Source organism: Embiotoca jacksoni, unplaced genomic scaffold (genome assembly GCF_022577435.1).
Source record: "Embiotoca jacksoni isolate LCO1_2020_lvr unplaced genomic scaffold, fEmbJac1.0.p SCAF_17, whole genome shotgun sequence".
NCBI classification, from domain to species: domain Eukaryota; kingdom Metazoa; phylum Chordata; class Actinopteri; family Embiotocidae; genus Embiotoca; species Embiotoca jacksoni.
The window spans coordinates 3,586,920-3,610,054 of NW_027185307.1; the positions used below are offsets into that span (position 1 = coordinate 3,586,920).

General features: G+C 42.4%; 1 protein-coding gene across 1 annotated transcript in view; it reads right to left on the reverse strand.

Moving 5' to 3' along the window:
• Positions 1-23,135, reverse strand: part of reck (reversion-inducing-cysteine-rich protein with kazal motifs) — a 99,921-nt gene that overhangs the window by 21,154 nt on the left and 55,632 nt on the right. The window contains exons 3-11 of the mRNA XM_069151264.1: positions 19,680-19,754; positions 18,864-18,900; positions 16,183-16,268; positions 16,003-16,050; positions 15,417-15,450; positions 13,610-13,807; positions 12,403-12,667; positions 12,091-12,264; positions 2,178-2,390 (exon numbers count right to left, since the gene is read on the reverse strand). Coding sequence (XP_069007365.1) covers positions 2,178-2,390; positions 12,091-12,264; positions 12,403-12,667; positions 13,610-13,807; positions 15,417-15,450; positions 16,003-16,050; positions 16,183-16,268; positions 18,864-18,900; positions 19,680-19,754 — 1,130 coding nt within the window. The remainder of the gene's footprint in view (positions 1-2,177; positions 2,391-12,090; positions 12,265-12,402; positions 12,668-13,609; positions 13,808-15,416; positions 15,451-16,002; positions 16,051-16,182; positions 16,269-18,863; positions 18,901-19,679; positions 19,755-23,135) is intronic.

The window sequence follows — 23,135 nt, forward strand, 5'->3', positions numbered from 1 at the left end:
CTGGAACCAGTCTGTTCAACCTGTTGCCCTCTGGCAGACACTACAACTCTATCAGATCACAGACAAATAGTTTCTACCCCACAGCCACATGCAAACTAAGCTTCCACTAGATGCCACCTTACAAAGTGTCTATTTATTTCTATCGATTTATGATCTATTTATAACATGTCTGCAAAGTATAAATTCATACCCATGTACATATCCATATGTATATAGTTTCTGTTTAGGTAGGTAGGTAGGTATTTACTTTATTAATCCCCGAGGGGAAATTTTTTCGCTACAGCAGCATACAAAAGCAATAAGATAATAAGCTACAGCAGCATACAGAAGCAATAAGATAATAATAGAAATAATAGAATAAAATAATAGAATAGAATAGAATAGAATAATAGAAAAGCAATAAAATAGCAGTAAATAGCAGCAAAAAATATAAAATATAAAATGCACAGTATATACAGTACATTATATATCTATATATATTATATACAAACAAACCAAGAAACACAGTCAACATATATATATATATATACAGTACAGTATATATATCTATATGTATTATATACAAACAAACCAAGAAACACAGTCAACAGTGCTATTGTACTGTGATGGATTTTGCCAGAGGTGAGTTATTGTACAGTCTTATTGCAGTGGGCAGGAATGATCTCCTCCTTGTGACAGCGGAGCTGGAGGAATCTTTTAGAGAAAGTGCTCCGCTGTCCCTGCAGCAGGTGGTGGAGAGGGTGGTCAGGATTATCCAATATGGACAATAGTTTGTTCAGCGTCCTCCTCTCCACCACCTTTCAGGTAGCCATTGATCCAGGAGACAGTGGGCGCATCCACCCCCACCACCCGCAGCTTCTCACTCAGCAGCAGTGGTTGGATGGTGTGAATGCACTGGAGAAATCAAAGAAAATGATTCTCACAGAGTCTCCGGTTCCATCCAGGTGAGACTGAGTTCGTTGCAGCAGGTAGATGATGGCGTCGTCCACTCCCACATGAGGCTGGTACGCAAATTGCAGCGGGTCCAGAGAAGATTTCACTCACGGCCTGAGGTGGGCCAAGACCAGCCTCTCCAGCACCTTCATCACATGAGATGTGAGGGCAACCGGTCGGTAGTCGTTGAGGCCATATGGAGTCGTCTTCTTGGGGACTGGAACCAGGCAGGACATCTTCCACAGCACCGGGGCCTCCTCCTGCTTCAGGCTCAGGTTGAAGAGGTGTTGTAGGACCTCAGCCAGCTGGACGGCGCAGGTCTTCAGGACCCCGGGGCTGATGCCGTCAGGCCCTGCAGCCTTGCGCTGGTGGATTCTCTCTAGCTGTCTCCTAACCTGGCCAGTCGTCACAGAGGGGGGGGGGGGGGGGGGGGGTGAGGGGTGTGTGTGTGTGTGTGTGTGTGTGGGGTGGGGGAGGGGGTGGGGGGGGTAAAGGTGTCGATGGAGGAAGAGCCCTTTGAGATTGAGGGCTCTATGCAGTTCACCAGGGGGGGCAGAGAGGGGAGGGGGGCAGCAGAGGTGTTTGGGAGGTATAAGGTGTGGAGGAGACAGATGAGGGTGGTGAACTAAACCTGTTGAAGAAACAGTTTAACTCATTGTTCCTCTTCAGGGAGCCCCCTGGTTGTCTCTCTCTCCCCTTGAACCCAGTAATCTCCTTCATACCGGTCCACACCTCCCTCACGTTGTTCTGTTGGAGTTTGGCCTCCAGCTTCCTCCTGTAGGAGTCCTTGCACTCCCTGAGCTTCTCCTTCAGGCAGCATCTATGTAAATACTCTTATGTATGCAGTACTGTACATACCATTAAACAACTGCACTTCCTGCATAATATCCGAAAGGCTTCCTCAGTTTTGACAACTTCTGAAGAACTTGAGAACTGAAGAAGCCTTTTGGATGAGAAGTGAAACATCTTCAAGAATTTCATGCAAGTCCTTTTGCCTTAATAACACTTAAATTGACCAGGGACTGGATGAATGAGAATATTCATCAGTAATACAGGTAAGCATGAAGGAAGTGTTGCATTTGCATTAAGTGAGAAACAGGATAGATTAGAAAAAAAAGGTCTGTCCCAATTGTCCCTGCTTGAGAATGTTTAGTATTTCCAGATAACACTGTATTCACATGGATATTAGCAAAAAAGAAATAATTGGTTTGCAAATCCATTTGTCATGGTGGGAGTAGACCTACTTGCATATGATGCTCCCCCTGGACTTGCTGTGGCAAGGTTTGATCTGCAGGGAACAGGCCACGGCCATCCACATATCTGGCAGACACTTCCTTATGTCCAGCACAGGGATGTTCATGAAAGGCATCTTGATCGTCCCATTGGACCACAGCTTGATGTCGTTCATGGCACCCTGGTCTGACTGGACGTTACAGCTGCGGAAGAGCTCCGTTGGCCTGTGGATAGACACACATAAAGAGATGACTTTGGAAAAGGTAAAAGTAAAATTAAAAAAATGATTTAAACTTAAACAGAAAAAAAAAAAAAAATCAATAATAAATGTGTTTAGAGGAAAAAAAGCAACAATCACATGGTCAGTATCTGGACACAGAGTATGCACAGAGTATGCAGGCAGATGTCTCCTCTGTATGCCATACAGAGAAAGCTAAAGTCCCTTTGAATAACCAAAGAGTTGTTTTCCTCCTTCACTACATTAGGGAGTGTCTTTGATGTGTGATTGGTGGGTTTGGTCTCAAGTGAGTCAGCTAATTGGTTGTTTATAACCGAAGAAAGTTCCAAGTTGAATCTCTGGGTGCAGTTCCCTCATTCCATTTGTGCCTGATGAGAGGCTGCTTTGTTTATCTTGAAATGAGTTATTGTGTGTGTGTGTGTGTGTGTGTGTGTGTGTGTGTGTGTGTGTGTGTGTGTGTGTGTGTGTGTGTGTGTGTGTGTAACCCTGGAACCTTAAAGCAAGCCAACCCCAAGGTGGTCAAAGTGTGGTTTTCCTCTCAAACCAAACCAAAACTAAATGCGGCAACAAGCTGATTCACCAGATTTACAAACCAAGTCAACTAAGGTAATGCAGTTAACAGAGTAAATGAGGGAAATACTGGTCAACACTGTGATGAATGTAATACAGTTTATAAGCAGTAAATGGTTTAAAAACATGTTTAAAAACAGAGTAAGACCAAAGAGATGCCGTGCTAACACATACGTTTTCACAAAGTTAAAGGATGTGAAGCAGCTAACTCAATACGAGTGTTGATCTATTTTTAAGAGGCTGCACCAGAGGCCATTATTTTAGCCAAAGGATGTTTTCTAAGCAATATCCCCTTCGGGCCTGCAGCTCCCCAAGTCGCCCTTCTACCAGCAGAACCCCCAGTTGTCCTTGCTCTCCTCCACCAGCAACACCAGGTAGCCCAAAGGAAAAGCAGTCCGATTGAAATGCATGTCCACCTGTGCAATTTTATCACCACTTACACTTAATTACCTCAAGTATGTGGTGTTCACTAATTATTCTCTCTCACTTTACATCAGTAATCAATGGGACAGGCACCTCAGGCTGGAACAGAAAAATAACCTGAAGATGCAGGGATAAAAGTTGCTGTATTTATTGCTATTGTTGAGCTGTAGTGAGAAAAAAATGTCAGGCTAGTCATATAATAAATGAAATATAAATAATAATGTCCACTGTATTTTGTTCAGCAAATATTGTGGGTGTGTCTGATTGTCTGTGTATGGGAGGGAGGTGTAGATCCTTAGATTTAGCCTGGTAAATAAACTGACGGTGGGAAGCTAGGTGATTTATGCAGACAGTCCACATTCAAGTATGCCAGTTTTTCCTAATTAGCATAGATAAACACCCTGACGGAGTCACAGAAATTGAGGGAGAAAAAAGAGAAAAGTAAATAATGCATGAATCAAGATGGTGGTGCCCCACACTCCAAGAGGAAGAATAACTCCAGTCGTTTGGAAGCAGAGGTGCTGCTGCAGGAAGTGAACAGCAAAATATTTTTAAGAAATAAAAATACACTGAAACCACTTTGTTTTGATAGAGATGTTTTTCCTTCTTGACATGTATTGTAATAAATAAAGAAGCACAGTGTAAAAATAAAAGTAATGTTAATTTACAAACAAGCAATTCATTGCTATCACACTTAGACAGCAAAGCGGTTGGACTGTGCTCCAAGTGTTAGTGTAGTGTTTATGCAAAACCATAATGCCACTGATATGTTGTTAAGCACAGCAGCCCTGGAAGCGACCAGATTTGTACCTTGAACATTTCTCTCCTGTTGCGCTCTCCAAGCCAACTGCAATTATTTCCTCATCTGGATCATCTACCTGTCTCTTAGACACCATCCCAACAAGACACATCAAGGATGCCTTCCCTTTAATTAGTACTTCCATATCAGATCAACCTAACCGGCTATGTACCGCAGGCTTTTAAAGTGGCTGTAATTAAACCTTTACTTAAAAAGTCGACTCTTGATCGAGCTGTTTTAGGAAACTACAGACCAATTTCCAACCTGCAGTTTATTTCTAAAATCATTGGAAAAAGTTGCTGCAAATCAACTTTGTGATCATTTACAAAGGAATTATGTGTTTGAAGATTTTCAGTCAGGCTTTAGAGTACATCATAGCACAGAAACAGCACTGGTGAAAGTTGCAAACAATTTTCTATTAGCCTCAGACAATGGACTTGTACTTGTTCTTTTGGACATCAGTGCTGCTTTAGATACAATTGATCACACAACTTTATTACAGACATTGGAAAATATTACGAGGATAAAAGGAACTGCATTAGACTGGTTCAAATCGTACTTATTAGATAAATTTCAGTTTGTTCATGTCAACAATGAGTCTTCCAGGCAAACAAGAGTTAGCTATGGAGTTCCACAAGGTAGGTAGGTAGGTAGGTATTTACTTTATTAATCCCCGAGGGGAAATTTTTCCGCTACAGCAGCGTACAGAAGCAATAAGATAATAATAGAAATAATAGAATAAAACAATAGAATAGAATAGAATAATAGAAAAGCAATAAAATAGCAGTAAATAGCAGTAGAAAACATAAATATAAAATATAAAATGCACAGTATATACAGTACATTATATATCTATATATATTATATACAAACAAACCAAGAAACACAGTCAACATATATATATGTATATATAGATATATACAGTACAGTATATATCTATATATATTATATACAACAAACCAAGAAACACAGTCAACAGTGTTATTGCACTGTGATGGATTTTGCCAGAGGTGAGTTATTGTACAGTCTTATTGCAGTGGGCAGGAATGATCTCCTGTATCTGTCCTTGTGACAGCGGAGCTGGAGGAATCTTTTAGAGAAAGTGCTCCGCTGTCCCTGCAGCAGGTGGTGGAGAGGGTGGACAGGACTATCCAATATGGACAATAGTTTGTTCAGCGTCCTCCTCTCCACCACCTTTTCCAGGCTGTCCAGTTTGTAGCCGATGATGGAGCCGGCCTTCTTAACTAGTTTGTTAAGTCTGTTGGTGTCACCGGCTCCAATGCTGCTCCCCCAGCAGACCCCAGCGAAGTACAATGCACTGGCCACAACAGACTGGAAGAACATCTCCAACATCTCGCTGCACACATTGAAGGATCGAAGTTTCCTCAAGAAAAAGAGTGGACTCATCCCCTTCTTGTAGACAGCATTGATGTTGGTCTTCCAGTTCAGTCTGTTGTCGATGGACACACCCAGGTATTTGTACTCCTCAACCATGTCCACCTCCTCTCCCAGAACTCTCAGCGGTTGTGGAGCCGTCGCCTTCCTCCTGAAGTCGACCACCATCTCTCTGGTCTTGGCCACATTGAGGAGCAGGTGATTCCTTCCCGCCCACTCCACAAAGTCCTCCACTACTGCCCTGTACTCCTCCTCCCGTCCATCCCTTATACATCCTACCGCTGCAGAGTCATCAGAGAACTTCTGCAGATGGCAGGACTCTGAGTTGTACTGGAAGTCAGTTGTGTATAAGGTGAACAGGAAGGGAGACAGAACAGTCCCCTGTGCAGCTCCAGTACCACTGACCACCGTATCAGACAGCACACTGCCCAGATGGACAAACTGTGGTCTGCCTGTCAGGTAGTCATTGATCCAGGAGATGATAGGCGCGTCCACCCCCACCACCCGCAGCTTCTCACTCAGCAGTAGTGGTTGGATGGTGTTAAATGCACTGGAGAAATCAAAGAAAGTGATTCTCACAGAGTCACCGGTTCCATCCAGGTGTGACTGAGCTCGTTGCAGCAGGTAGATGATGGCGTCGTCCACTCCCACACGAGGCTGGTACGCAAATTGCAGAGGGTCCAGAGAAGATTTCACCAGCGGCCTGAGGTGGGCCAAGACCAGCCTCTCCAGCACCTTCATCACATGAGATGTGAGGGCAACCGGTTGGTAGTCGTTGAGGCCAGATGGAGTCGTCTTCTTGGGGACTGGAACCAGGCAGGACGTCTTCCACAGCACCGGGACCTCCTCCTGCTTCAGGCTCAGGTTGAAGAGGTGTTGTAGGACCTCAGCCAGCTGGACGGCGCATGTCTTCAGGACCACGGGGCTGATGCCGTCAGGTCCTGCAGCCTTGCGCTGGTGGATTCTCTCCAGCTGTCTCCTAACCTGGCCAGTCGTCACAGAGAGGGGGGTGGGTCGAGGTGTCGATGGAGGAAGAGCCCTTTGAGATTGAGGGCTCTATGCAGTTCACCAGGGGGGCACAGAGGGGGGAGGGAGGGAGGCAGCAGAGGTGTTTGGGAGGTGTGAGGTGTGGAGGAGACAGATGAGGGTGGTGAACTAAACCTGTTGAAGAAACAGTTTAGTTCATTTGACCTCTCCAGGGAGCCCCCTGGTTGTCTCTCTCTCCCCTTGAACCCAGTAATCTCCTTCATACCGGTCCACACCTCCCTCACGTTGTTCTGCTGGAGTTTTGCCTCCAGCTTCCTCCTGTAGGAGTCCTTGCACTCCCTGAGCTTCTTCTTCAGGTGGCACTGCACTCTCCTGAGCTCCTCCCTGTCCCCAGACCTGAAGGCTGCTTTCTTCTTATTAAGAAGAACTTTCAGGTCACTGGTGATCCACGGCTTATTGTTGGGGAAGCAGTGTACAGTCCGGGATGGTACAGTGGAGTGTTCACAGAATTTAATGTATTCTGTGATACAGTCCGTCATGCTGTTGATGTCCTCCCCATGTGGTCCAAACAGCACATTCCAGTCCGTGGACTCAAAGCAGTCCTGCAGGGCTTCTTTAGCCTCCTGTGTCCACCTCCTCACAGTCCTGGTGTTCACAGGCTGTCTCTGCACCAGGGGAACATACTTGGGAGTCAGCAGGACCAGGTTGTGGTCTGATCTACCAAGGGGGGGAAGGGCAGTAGTACTGTATGCATCCATGGCATTAGCATACAGTAAGTCCAGAGTTTTATTGTTCCATGTGGGGCAGTTCACATACTGGTGCAAAGTTGGCAGTACTTTATCCAGACTGGTGTGGTTAAAGTCTCCAGTAACTGCCAAAAATGCACCGGGATGCTTAGTCTGCAGTTTAGCCACAGTGGAGTGGATGGTGTCCACTGCTGCCTCTGCATCAGCTGATGGAGGAATGTACACAGCGATAACAATGGCGGACGTGAACTCCCTCGGCAAATAATACGGGCGCATCCCCACGGCTAGCAGTTCAATGTCCGGGCTGCAGAAACGTTCCTTCACACACACGTGGTCGGGATTGCACCACCTCTCGTTCACATAGACTGCAACCCTCCACCTTTCTTCTTACCGCTCCGAACAACGTCTCTGTCCGCCCGAACAGTCCTGAAGCCAGGTACGGCCGCGCTGTGGTCCGGGAAATGTGAGTGCAGCCATGTCTCGGTGAAACACATGATGCTGCACTCCCGGTATTCCCTCTGGGTCTTTACCAGCGCGCCGAGCTCGTCCGTCTTGTTGGCCAACGACCTCACGTTCCCCATTAAGATCGCCGGTACCGCTGGTTTATATTTCCTCCTTTCCGCCTTTAGCTTAGCTCCAGCTCTGCAACCCCGCCGTCTTCTCCGAAGTTCAACGGGGATCTCAGGCCTCGCTCCGGGCAGCAGCAGTAGGGGCCTACTCAGCGCGATCAGCTGATCACGCGAGTAAACAATAACAGTGCCCCCAACCAGAACTGTGGAAAAATTACGGTCCATTGTCTGACCGTTAACTTAACACGAGAGAAAGAAAAAAAAAAAACAACTCCGAAGAGAGAAGAAAGGCTTAAAAAATACTAATAAACAACACACTCGGGGAGGGGAGCTGCTGCAACAGGCTGCCGCTAGCGCGGCGCCATCTTAGCCGAGGCTCAGTGTTCCATTAGGAGATATCATCAGGAAGCACTATGTAAACTTCCATTGTTATGCAGATGACACGCAGCTATATCTTTCTATAAAACCAGATGAAACAAATCAGTTAGTAAAACTTGAAGAATGTCTAAATGACATAAAGGCCTGGATGACCAACAATTTCCTGCTTCTAAATTCAGACAAAATGGAAGTTATTGTTCTTTGTCCTAAACACCTCAGAAACTCTTTCTCTAATCACTTAGTTATTCTAGATGACATTGTCTTGGCCTCCAGCACCACTGTGAAGAACCTTGGAGTCATAATTAATGAGGATTTATCCTTTAGCTACCATATAAAGCAAGTCTCCAGAACTGCCTTCTTTCATCTACGTAATATTAATAAAATCAGGAAAATCCTTCCTCAGCGTGACACAGAAAAGCTATTTCATGCATTTGTTACTTCCAGGCTAGATTATTGTAATTCCTTGCTGTTAGGATGTCAAAATTACTCATTAAAAACCCTGCAGCTGATCCAAAATGCTGGAGCGAGAGTTCTGATGGGATTTAGCAAGAGTGATCATATTTCTACTGTTTTAGCTTCTCTTCATTGGCTTCCTGTTAAATAAAGAATAGAATTTAAAACTATCCTTCTGACTTTCAAAGCTCTTCATGACCAGGCTCCATCTTATCTCAGAGATCTTATAGAACCATATCATCCTGACAGAGCACTTTGCGGTCAGAACGCTGGCCTGCTTGTGGTTTCCAGAGTTTCCAAAAGTAGAATGGGAGGCAGAGCTTTCAGTTTTCAGGCTCCTCGCATATGGAGCCAGGTCCCAGTTTAGGTTCGAGGGGCAGAAACCCTCTCTAGCGTTAAGGTTAGACTTAAAACTTTCCTTTTTGATAAAGTTTATAGTTAGGGATGGCTCAGGTGGCCTGAGAAGTAGAAAGGAAAATGATATGAAAATGATTATCCCCTTTTGGTGAAAAATAGAAAAAAGGGTGACTCCAGTGTCCTTTGTCTCATAAAGGAGATGCTAGAGTTGGAGAAGGAGGCAGAGAAAGGTTCAACTACAAGCCAGCATTAACATGATAAAGGAACAGACTGGGAGAAAGGCCAAAGAGCGAGAACAGCAGTGCATTCAAATAAAGGTTTGCAAAGACGCAAAGTAATGAACTTATTTCTGAAGTCGGAAACGTGTTTTTCCAGTATTTGTTTAATGAGATCAAATATTTGAAACAAGGATTTTAAAGATTTGTTGTTATGTGGGAGAAGGTCAATGTAGCAAAAAGAACATTTTAGTAGTATAGAGTTTTCCATTTTTGAAGAGTGTAGAGCTTTGTGTCAGGTTAGTTGTTAAGCTAATGCATCATGGCTAAATTCTCCCCTGCTCATTCAATCTCTGCACCGAGTGGCAGTACTGGCCCATCTGGAACCAATGATGTAGGGGCCAACAGCTTATCCAGCCCTGTTCTTGTGCTGCTGAGAAAACAGCTTCCCTCTCTCAGCCAGCTCATATAATCCAGAGACCCAGAACTCTTGCATCGTGCAGGCTACCAGGATGCCCATCCCTTACAATTGAAATATTCTGTCATATTCAGTAAAATTGGGAATATGTGAGCCATTGACAGCACCTATTCATTGTGGCATACCCTCTTTGTTAGAAGTAAAGAGACAGATCTTTCTCCTTCTTTTTGATTGCTACCCGAGCACCTCTTCAGGCAACAGGATTTCTTCACACATGCACGCCATAAAGCTATAGAACACAAATGTCAAAGTTACTTCCTCATCTTTGTTCTTCTCTCAGTCTCATTATATGAAATACTGCTAATTGTTGCTGGAATTTTTGCTTCTTCACTCACCATTTTGCTCATAATTGGCATAATTTGCACGTCTCATGTCCAACTCTGTTACAATTAAAAAAAAACATCACACAACAAAAGGCACATAGCTCTGATCCAGCGTTCTCAATCACGTTGCACAGAAGTGATGTACTTGTCCCAAAAGTTGCTCTGTCTACGTTGTGTCCTCGTTATTTCAGAGTTGAATGCAAACTGCGAAAAGCCTTAGAACCTACTTAGTTCTGGTGGAAACTGTCTGGGTGGTAGTTCCCCTCAAGAAAGTCCTTAGAACTGTTTGGTCCGAAAACAACTAAAGTCTGACATGAGTGCAGGTGCAGACTGGACTATGACACTTCAATTAGCACGGAGACAGGAAATGCAGAGAAGCAAGATTGGGATTTTTAATGTAAAGTATGATCGTCAGACTTCAGGCACAACAGGTTCCTGCAAATGTTCCACAATAAAAGCCTTTTGATGTTGGGTTTCTTTCTTATAAAAGGCTAAAGGGCTTTTAGTTTCAAAATACAGGAATTTCTATTGACCCGTAATGCAAAACTGACAATGCAAATGATACCGCATCATAACAAGGCTTCAAGTGAATCAGTTAATACATCTTAAATGTAATTATGGGTATATTTGACCTTTCCATTTGTTTTTATTGGCTCTCTCTCTTCAAACAGGTGAAATATGTTCATGAATTTCAACCAGATCAAGTAAACGGAAAACTGTATTTTCCCAATTAGACAAATAAGTTGCTCCGGTGCGCTGCAGCAACAGTGTGTCATTTCACAGTTCCTACTGGTGGTGCGAATGCAAAAAGCAAAAGGCCTTAGAACCTATTTAGTTCTGGGGGAAACTCTCTGGGGGGTAGTTCCGTTCAAGAAATTCATGCCTATATTAGCCTCCTAATAGGGGGGAGATATTGCGTGAAAGAATAAATTGATACGTGTCTGAGTGAGTTACTTTCTGGGTCAGTAAAGTGAACGGTATCTGAAAAACATCCTGTTTTGGACTCCGAATTTTTAATCATGGCATTTTATGACAAATCAGGGATTTGTTTCTAATTTAAGGTTCAAGAGCTTCCGTTTGTCTTACAACCACACAGAAAGACATAAATGCATATCACACAGTTATTAACCTCATTGGCCCTGAAGTAACACCTCAAGGCCAGCGTTTGTCTTCCATGCTGCTCTCATCTACACAGCTCAGCGTTTGAACCCCTCAGGGGAGAAGAGAGTCATCCAAGGCTCCCCTGGAGCACATCAAAGAAAACTCCTAACAGCCTTGCATGCCATTTGTTTTTCTGAACTTCAAGGCCTACATTATCACAGCTTGCCATTATCATCTAAAACAAAAACAAAATCACCATTTGTCACATGGTTTTATTTGTGAAAAAGAAGTTTAGGGTAAAAATCCATTTAAACTCTCAACCACCACAGCTTAGAATACTTTCACATGTTCTATACTGTAGCCCCATTTTGTTGTCCAGCTACTACCTCATAGCCTCAGTCATGTACAGGCACTTTTTTTGCAAAAACCTTCTACTAGAGTGTTTCCTTTTCAAAAGAGACCAAAGTCTGTTTTGAGTGTTGTGCTTTGTACATTTGTCTGTCCTTTAATTTATGTATTCTTTGTGAGTTTTTGAGGCCATACCAGCCTCAGTATTCAGTAGAGGCTACTTCTTGATCAGTCCCAAGTTTCTGCATTTTGTAATCTGGATAACTTTCCTCTCAGATGAACCTAGTCGCCAAATTTATAACTTGTCTGCTACCCATTACATCAACAAATAGAGTTAGCCTACAGAATTAGCGGTCTGGTGGTTTGCATGAACAGGGTGAACAGGTCAGCCCCTAGCAGAATCAGAACAAAGAGGGGTTCTTGCAAAGTGAACGCCACTAATTAGAACCTAAAAATCTGAATGAAAACAATAGGGTTTCAAAATCATTGGTGCTTGGACCCTTAATAACAATGAAAATCAGAACCAATACAATAGAAGTCTGACCTGTTGTTAAAGTTGGTGCAGTAGGTAAGATCCTTGCAGCCCAGCTGGCAAGGCTCTCTAACATCAGCCAGGCAGTTGATGAGTTCTGTCTCCACCGGGTTGTACTCACAGAGCTGGTCGAAGTCCTGCCACGTCTGGCTACCCCAGTTAGTGCTGATCTCCTGGCACATGTCCCTGTCACAGCAGAGTACAGAGTCTGGGTTACGACAGGAAAAACACATTTCACTTCAAACCGTGCTTGACTTCAGCAGATATGACATCAATGTACTTACTGGCTGCCACCGATGTCATAAGTTAAGCAGGGTGCTGTACCTGCAGAGTGAGGTGTTGGCTTTGGAGCAGCAGTGCAGTTTGGCACAGTCCATCTTGGCGGGATGGGGGGTCTCCTCTTCAGGTGGGGAAGGAGGATGTGCACTTCCCAAAAAGCACTGCCACATGGGCTCCTGAGGGAGGGGCTGGGAGCCACACTCCTTGATCAGACCCTCCATGATCTCGTGCTCTGTGCTCATGGTACGAAGGATTCGCCGGCAAGCCACCTGGCAGTGGGTAGCCTCCGCCCGGTCACAGCAGTACAGACCTTTGACAGTCAGAGAGACATATCAGTGCTGGAAAATATGCCATATCAAGATTAATATAGCTGCCATGACATCGTACGGCATATACTGTGATAGAAAATGTACCCATGTCTGTAGCCTATGTTATTATTCTCAGACATTGTCCAGTGTAATTAAAAAAACATCAAATTCATATTTAACATGGCTCCTTACATGTAAAACCATGTTTTAGATCTTCAGGAAGGTACAAGTTCCAAAATAAAAGTTTCATTCAAAAAGCCCCCCATCTACTGTCTTTCCTAAAACAAGTGAATCAGTCATGAAAGATGAGAACTGTTGGGGTAGCGATTGGTCACTTTCTGTCATTTCACCAGGGCTGTCGGAGTGGTAGATCTGGACCCAAGTCCAACTTTGTAGACCTGAATTTAGCAAAACAAGCCAGTATAACCTGTCAACACCTTGATTTACCTCTCTTTTGCTAATACTTTGGATGGAAAACTCTTAGCATGATCTACCTTCAATAACGCATTCCTGGAAATTGGCTCCCCAGTATGTTGGTACCAATGTCATCATATCCATCATTCACTCCTCTGCTGTCAGACTGAAACTGCCCCAACACATGAAGGTCCACCCCACTATTCATGTATCTCAGTTAAAGGCTGTCTTGATGTTACCTTTACCCGGTGGACTGAGAGGGGTACAGTCCCGAGGAGCAATGTTTGGTTCCTGTCGGGACATTGTAGACGCTTTGTTAGTTTGGAACTTTCCCCACAAGCGTCCCAACAAGCCATGTGGGTTGACCAGAGGAGACCATTGAGGGGGATAGGTTCTGTTAGGATAGTCACACCACCATCTCCCTTCAGCTCCTGTTTGTTCCATTTTTCCTGTTTCCAATGTGTTCCCTGTCTCTCTCTCTTCGTTTACATGTTGTGCCAAATGAGCTGAACCCGCGCAGATGAACTTACTGTCTATAGGGCTGCGGATTGGGTAGGACTTGGTGAAGTTGCTGACGCAGCTGAGCAGCTGGGCGCTGTGACTCTGACAGTAGTCTTTGACAGCATTGATCTGGGACACAGTGGGCGTTGAGTCAGTCCTGAAGATGGCCTGGCAGTACTCCCTGCAGGTGGTGTGACGTCCTGCATAGCTGCAGCATGTGGAGCCCACTGGAGGAGAACACACATACATACACACACGAAAACGTAGAGTTTTAACATTGAAACACACAAGAGTAATTTTGTGAGTTTTCAGGTAAGGAAAGGGGTGTTAAAAGCCATTTTAATAGTCGTGGCAGTAAGTGTGTCATCAAGCACCATTAGATCTTTTGAGTCAAAAAATAGGAAGTTAACCCTTCATCCTTTTCCCAGTCCGATAAGGGTGTTGTGCTGATAATCTAAAATGATAATCAGTTAAGATGCAGTCTAAAATTGGTACCTATAGAAGATAAACACTAAGGGCCTGATTTACTAAGATGTCAAATAAAAGGTACTAAATTGTGTGTTTATTTCAAAAGTTTGCACATTTATGTTCCACCCATTTTGCGGATGATTTACTGAGAGCAATCATTACTCATATCAGGTGCTAATCAATCTATTTAAAATGACGGGTGTGTGAAAGGGATACCAGTAATGAAAAAACAACGACCACAAAAGGAAAAGGAAATCTGATTCCATTGAAATTGAGAAATATAGCTTAAATATAACTTGGACAAAGCTCTATATGGGAAGATTATCAGGGAAAAACAAAAAGATGAATAAAATGACTTAATAATAAAACATCGGCAATTAAAGCAGCAGGGACGGTGGATGAGATGCCTCCAACAAAAATTAAGCAACAGGTCTGTGATGAGCAGGTGGCTTGGTTTCATTCAGTGCCTTGCGAGTGAAAGGGAAATTATGCGGGACGTCGCATTCAGGACCTTGTACAGCACACCTGAATAACGGGTGGGATTACCGGGCAGTGATACGCTGGAACAACCCAGAGGCAGGGAAATGCTGAGTTGCAAGAAGTTCTGTCTTTGTTGGTATTTCGTGGCCGCTCCTTGGCTGTCAATCATCATTCAGTTCATTCAATAACTCAGAAATGTAATTGCTGGACAGACGACATCTCCGAATAATTTCTGCCTCTGACATCAGAAATGTTTACACAGGTATAAAAGCACGTCACTACATATTTTTTTATTTTCTTGCGTCTCCTCGCTACAATAAGAGCAACCTAATGTGCGCATCTGATTAATACGTGCCTTTCAGTCGTACTAAAATACACATGGAATCACTTCTATTTGCATTTCCCCTCCCAGTATTTTGCACATTCAGGTAGAAACACCCAATATAACATAAGCATTCAGGCAAACACGCAAAATGGACAACCTTTGTTAAATTGCACATTTGAAAGATGCAATCCTCACAACACGTCGTTAGTAAATCAGCTTGGACATTTTTTTGCTGGTGGTGTGAAGTTTACACGTGATTTTACACACGCAGTCTTTTAGTAAATCAGGCTCTAAGATTTTATTATCCCAGGTAATGCTGTCTGAAAAACATTGAAACTCAATAGTAATTTTTTTTGTTTACATCCTGCCAAATAGGTAAGTAGGTAAGTCTGCTACAGTGCAAGAATGACATTGAGAGAGAAAGAATGCAAACACGCCCATCTACTGGTCCAAGAGCAGAGATGTTCTCATGGGGTTTATTTATGTATGAGCTGGAAGGAGAGATGACGTCGGTGTTTGTAGGTGTTCTTCACTGATCATCTTGTGTGTGAGTCACGACTTACTTTCATTTTTGATGATGCAGCTGTAGAGGGAGTTCTACAGGGAGAAGAGAGAAGCTGTGGTAATAGAGGCAGCTACTGTTAAGTTATCTCACCTCAAAGTATAAACCTAAAAGGCCGGAGACCTGAAGAAGTGAAATATAGAAGCATCTGACATACAAACTACAAAATACACATAGTGCAGCATAAATGTTTTTCTTAATCCTTATAGTTACTTTCACAATCCTGTAACCCCACAGATTAATCTTGGGACCTCATGTGGGTTCCGCACCACAGGTTCAGAACCAATTCTCTGTCTATTCATTAAGATGAATATATGAGCATTTAATGAAAAATAATGTGGATCTGTCTGTTATCCCTTTTCATACAATTTATTTTTGTTTTCTTTATTTTGCATGTATGATAAAAAGTAGCACTTATGTATCTTTTTATTTCTAACCCTAATATTTATTTGAATAAGAATAAGGCAGTTTTTATATGCACATCATTCTTCTCTTTTTTTTTTTTAGCTTTTTAAATACTTCCAGTCGTGAAATACAGTACACAAGCTGCAGCTACTGAATTACTTCTGTAAAACTCTTTGACTTACCTCTGTGACTTTTTTGCATACTTTTGTTATGTCATTTTTAGATGATGCCTATAGGGGAAAGAAATGAAATCAAAGCATGTGAACTCTGTCATGGAAACACCATGGAAAACACAGCGCATGCGGACCTACAGTCGATTCAACCAAAATAATATTGGGTCAGTCTTTCCTACAGTATCTCACCTGTCTGCATTCTCTGCGACACTCAGCTGAGATAGCCAGCTCACAGCAACCAAGGCCCACCCAACCGTCTGACTTCCTGGATACTCCTGGAGTCAAATCAAACACCAGAGAATTAATACGATGTTATTTATATTTTCATGGGGTTTAGTATTGGTTTAGTATTTAGTATTAGATTTTGATAAATTTATTGGGCTAATACTGGAATCCACTGCGAATACGGTGGTCGTGGTGGAACTTTTGTAATAATGTTTTCATCAGAGCAACATTTTGACGACAAAATCAATAGTATTTGCTTCATCTGCGCTTGCTTAGAATGTTTCAGGCTCATTAGGTATGTTGAGTTTCAAAGACAAATTTGTGTTGTGAAATTGCATTCAGAGAAATTAAGGCAATCGTTAATAGAAGGTGGAATGTGGTCACACTTCTGTGCATGGAGAAAAACAAATTTGAGTTCAGTCTGAGAGAATCTGAAGGGGGCTTTTTCCTTAACTGGTTAAACCTTTTCAGACCCCCAAGGCTATCTGGACACCAGTGTTTTGCGGGTGCATAAAGGTATAAATAACAATAACTCCCAGTCTGGATATTATTAGGCTTTTGACAGGTAAACCCATTCCAAGATCAAGCAGCAGATTCAGGCCTTTGATCCAGTGCTTGCTTAGTGCTCTGCTGTGTTCTGGTCAGGGCCAGCTCTTTTCACAACTTTAAGAGCTTTACTAGCAAACACATATTTTCCGGCAGCCAGATACACCTCGTCCTCTGTGAGAGTGATTGGCTGACCGAGCCCCTCCTTGATCTCACGCTGAAATTCATTCTACATAGCTGTACTGAAATCCTGGGTGTCAAACCTACACCTCAAACCTAGGTCGATGACAAATGCCGCATCCTCTCCATCCCTTTTCTTTGCAGACCTCTTGACTGGGGCCTTCCCTGTGGGATCAGAAAGGCCTTGCCAGGTCTGCTCAGATTAACGATTTGAAACATGGCTTCCAACCATTCCTCATAGCAGTCTTTGGTTTCCCCTCTGCTCCGTGCCCCATAGCAGAGGCTCTGTACTTGGCTTTATTTGCTCTTTTCAGATGAGCTGTGAGCCATGGTTTGTCATTTGGGTAGTACCTTACAGTCTTTGTGGCTATTAGCATACCCTTGCAATACTGGATCGAAGAGGTCACCACTGTGACAGACTGTTCAAGGGAATGGGGTCCTGGATGAGGACCTGCTAGTCTGTACATGTGAAGCAGTCCTATTTTGCCTTGTCTTACTTCAGTTTTTGTCTGGATGTGGGCAGCAACTGACCAGTAAAATGGTCTGCAGTGCCTACAGGTGGTTTCTGGACAGTTCCTTGATGATGCCATAACACAAGTCCAGCTGCTTCTCTCCTCTTAACATATTGCTCACATGTGGGCAGCACAGAGTCCAGTTTACAGGCGTCATAGTCCCCAAGGGAAAAACTTGGGTGCACCTGCGTAGGCAGCTTCTATCTTTTCAATACAATGTGCAAATTTGTTCTTTGACATGGTCTCTGTGAAACACAGTATGCATGCATGGCTGTATTCTTTCCAGGATTGGATGCTCGTGTTTAATTTATTGATCCTTTTCAACAGTGATCTGACATTTGCACAGAGAATAGTCGGGAGAGGTAGTTTTTGTTTGTGCTTCTAAAACTTCCTTCTTATTCCCCCTTGCTTGCTTCTTTTCCTCCTCTGTCGGCAGAGCTCATCTCTCCGCTGGAATTGGTGTCCCAATTTGTTTCCCAATTTGCGGTGGTAGAACATCCATTTCTATTTTCCCCTCAGTTGACCTTGAGGAGCTGCTGTCTGGTGTAGGATATAGCTTGCTTTCCCCTTGTTTCCTCATGTGGGCAATGGCACTGAACTCCCTGACAAAATACATACAATGGCCCGACAAAAAAGAAAGTAAAAGCAGCTCATTTTTTGCAGTCCATTTAACCTCCTGAGGCCTGTACATCAGGTTCAACCAACCCAGAATATTTCTTGCCATTATCTGGTTTAACTAATGCGAACAAACGCGATTGCACTAAATGGTCACACAAAGATGGTTAACAGCTCACTACGTCGACCCAGGGTTTCCTAATCCAGGTACGAGTATGTTCACACAAAAGACGCAGTGTTTGCAGCGTCTCACCAATCACTGATGTGGATGGCAGCAGAGCAGCATATTTTACAAACAAAGAGCAAACTATAATCTACGGGATCTTCAACGATTGGTAATGTAATTTTTTTAAGTGAACTGATTGGTCAGTAGGCATTACTTTTGTACAGTTTAAATCCAATACCTTAAACACAACCTGCTCCGAAGAAGGTTAGCTCTGCAGCATAAGATACCATGTATCCCGGTAAAAAGTAAAACACCTTCGTTGTACTGAAAACCTGGAGTAAAACCTAAGGTTTCCTTGCTAACTGCTAATTCTGTTTCATAGTAACATGTTCCATTTGCTGTTGTTGCTGTGTTTATATAAACTCTTGAAGCGACTCTGTAAAATTTAGTCAATCAAACAATCTAACAAACAAACAAAATTGCAATGCTCCCTACCATGATTACACACTTAAGTTAGTTGCTAGCTGTATGTGTCTACAAAGTGAGTTGAGCAGAGCTTTTTTAATTAAACAGTCATTACTACCACCAAAGTTAAAAATGTTCAAATCCAGCATATACTGCCTTACCTGGAAGTGTGGAGTTGATGCACATCCAGAGTTCATTCTAGAAGACAAAGGATATAAAAGGTTGACATTAGAGGTTATAAAAAACTAACCCCAAGTATTTAGCTGTCACAATCTTTTTAAGCCCAGACTTTCTTTTCTGTATCAAACAATTCCAGTCTTTATTCCTCGTTGTTTTTGCTGGTATACTTATCTTAAATATAGATTAAACATGTGCTCTTGCAGTTTAGGATTCTGCATTGATTGCATCTATCAGCAAGTGAGCTTGCCAAACTCGATCCTAGTTTAGACCCAATCTTGATTTGGTGCAGTAGTGACCTAGCTATCCTTAGTCATATGTTTCTGTTATGTCCCAAACTGACACCATTTTGGATAGTTATATCGAACACCTTTGTCTGGTATAGTCCTGCAGGAAACACTAATAACAACCTACGAGGCTAAGATGACAGCATTCGCAACCTTCTAATAGCTGAATATTAGTTGAAGCACTGGGTGGAGGTAATGTCCCAACTAAAGGCAACCATTTCTTTCATATTTTGAAACATCAATACATTGTAGCATTTGCTCCCCAACCCCCTACCTCCTCACCCCAAATTAATCTGGAAAGTGACAATTGTGTTTATCCTATTTTGGAGTATTCAGTACCATTGTTTGCACACAATATTTGAAAATCATGAAAATTCTTCAAATAATATTTGAGGTGTAAATTCAGTGAGAGACCATATCTATCCACAACAAATGTCAACCCATTTGGGATAATAAGAGTAATAGTAAAAGTAATAAGAGTAAGTGCAACTATCATAAGGGAAATGGACTCACCATAGACTCTGGGCAGTAACCAGGTAACCGCTGCAGGAGATGCTTCAGCCGTGACTCACTCTTTATAGTGGCGAGCTGCAGGATAAAAGTGAACAACCAGAATTAATATAGCACATTCCAAATCATGATTGAATTATGTAAAAAACATTTTACTTGACTGTCTTTGAACTATTTTACATTAACGGATTACAGAGGGTGTAATATTGCGTATTTGGATTCCGGTTGCTGGGGATCTTTGATGCTAAAAAAGTACAGGATGGAAAGTGAGATTCATTTCTGTTTCTCCTCCTATAAAAACAGGATTTACATTTGGAGTGTGCTAATTTGTTACATTGACAAACTGACTTGAAGAGCCTTGTTGTTGCTATTTTACACCTGCAAATTTCATGTTGATCTTCGAACATTTCAGTAACAAATTACATTTACTTGTGTTGCTGTTATGAGTAGTGATAGATATCATATCGTATTTTGTCTCATCAATGTATAGCATGGGTGTTGAGTATCTGAAGTCACCTTAATGTGTTTTCTGAATCAGTTTAGGAAACCAGGAAAAAGATCATCAATGTGTGCACATTACCATTGGGAAATGTGAGCAGAAATTTAACAGCATATCTAGAAATACTCTTCGAACCCTATTGGGACTTTAACGTGAAAATGGACAGAGGGACAGGCCTAGGAAAAACACAAAGTCTGACGACAGTGCATACCCAAACTCCATCAGGCTATGCATCTCACTGAGTTGTGAAAGTCTGACACGCCTACGGTTTTGGGCCCCCCCCAAAAAAAAATCACTATTTGTGTCTATGTAAAAAAAAAAATCCAAGAAGTAACTCGAGCGCACTTGCAAAGCATTCTGGGAAAAGCAGTTTTCTAAACTTTTGAACAAAACGGGTTTAAAAATTATCCAGAAAATACAGAAATTTAATGTTCTGTTATATATATATATATATATATATATATATATATATATATATATATATATATATATATATATATATATATATATATATACAGTGGGTACGGAAAGTATTCAGACCCCTTTACATTTTTCATTCTTTGTTTCATTGCAGCCATTTGCTAAAATCAAAAAAGTTCATTTTATTTCTCATTAATGTACACTCAGCACCCCATCTTGACAGAAAAAAACAGAAATGTAGAAATTTGTGCAAATTTATTAAAGAAGAAAAACTGAAATATCACATGGTCATAAGTATTCAGACCCTTTGCTGTGACACTCATATTTAACTCACATGCTGTCCATTTCTTCTGATCCTCCTTGAGATGGTTCTACTCCTTCATTGGAGTCCAGCTGTGTTTAATTAAACTGATTGGACTTGATTAGGAAAGGCACACACCTGTCTATATAAGACCTTACAGCTCACAGTGCATGTCAGAGCAAATGAGAATCATGAGGTCGAAGGAACTGTCCAAGGAGCTCAGAGACAGAATTGTGGCAAGGCACAGATCTGGCCATGGTTATAAAATAATTTCTGTAGCACTCAAGGTTCCTAAGAGCACAGTGGCCTCCATAATCCTTAAATGGAAGAAGTTTGGGACGACCAGAACTCTTCCTAGACCTGGCCGTCCAGCTAAACTGAGCAATCGTGGGAGAAGAGCCTTGGTGAGAGAGGTAAAGAAGAACCCAAAGATCACTGTGGCTGAGCTCCAGAGATGCAGTAGGGAGATGGGAGAAAGTTCCACAAAGTCAACTATCACTGCAGCCCTCCACCAGTCGGGGCTTTATGGCAGAGTGGCCCGACGGAAGCCTCTCCTCAGTGCAAGACATATGAAAGCCTGCATAGAGTTTGCCAAAAAAACACATGAAGGACTCCCAGACTATGAGAAATAAGATTCTCTGGTCTGATGAGACCAAGATTGAACTTTTTGGCGTTAATTCTAAGCGGTATGTGTGGAGAAAACCAGGCACTGCTCATCACCTGCCCAATACAATCCCAACAGTGAAACATGGTGGTGGCAGCATCATGCTATGGGGGTGTTTTTCAGCTGCAGGGACAGGACGACTGGTTGCAATTGAAGGAAAGATGAATGCGGCCAAGTACAGAGATATCCTGGAAGAAAACCTCTTCCAGAGTGCTCTGGACCTCAGACTGGGCCGAAGGTTCACCTTCCAACAAGACAATGACCCTAAGCACACAGCTAAAATAACAAAGGAGTGGCTTCGGAACAACTCTGTGACCATTCTTGACTGGCCCAGCCAGAGCCCTGACCTAAACCCAATTGAGCATCTCTGGAGAGACCTGAAAATGGCTGTCCACCAACGTTCACCATCCAACCTGACGGAACTGGAGAGGATCTGCAAGGAAGAATGGCAGAGGATCCCCAAATCCAGGTGTGAAAAGCTTGTTGCATCATTCCCAAGAAGACTCATGGCTGTACTAGCTCAAAAGGGTGCTTCTACTCAATACTGAGCAAAGGGTCTGAATACTTATGACCATGTGATATTTCAGTTTTTCTTTTTTTAATAAATTTGCACAAATTTCTCTATTTCTGTTTTTTTCTGTTAACATGGGGTGCTTAGTGTACATTAATGAGAAATAAAATGAACTTTTTTGATTTTAGCAAATGGCTGCAATGAAACAAAGCGTGAAAAATGTAAAGGGGTCTGAATACTTTCCGTACCCACTGTATATATATATATATATATATATATATATATATATATAAATTGATGAATAATTGAATTGAATTTGTTGTAAATTTGCTTGTATCTGTATAAATATATATATATATATTCTTTACTTTTAAGTCTATTTTCCTATCCACAAATGGAAATGCTTATGTATCATGCAACATGTTTTTGTTTTGCAATTGCACTGTAAAATTTTGTAATGTAAGAAAACTTAACAAGAAAGGAAATATAGTGATTATATAGTTTGTGTAGGTCGGTGCTGAACAATAAAGCATCTGGAGCTTGGAGGCTACATCCCGACTCCCGTATTCATTCGAATGGAATTTGGCTTATTGCTAAACTGTGTACCTACTCACACACACACACAAGGAGAGCAGTAAAACTTCTCTGTCTCTTCTGCTTCTCCTTCTCTCTTCTGCCTGGTACGCAGATGTTTAGTTATTCCTGTGACTTCTTTATTGATAATGGTACATGTAATAAATGTAGTCTTTCAGGGTTTTGGAGGAGAGGTTCAATCAGTCCAAATCGCGTCTCCGTACCATGTAAAACAACCCTTTAGTTGCAGCAGCTAGTCAGGACTCGGTAGGTGGTGCGGGTTCCCTTAGTCGGTGTCGTGCCAAGAAACTTATCGCTGCTAAAAACTGTATCCCTGGCCATTGGACCACACCTGTATTTAGCGAAGTTGGGGCTACATTAGAGTGCCGTATGCGTAACATTTAGCTGCCGTCACTGTTCACTTAGTGACATTGCCTCATTGAGAGAATTATTTACTCATGTTAACAACCATCTAAAAAGACATGAAACCA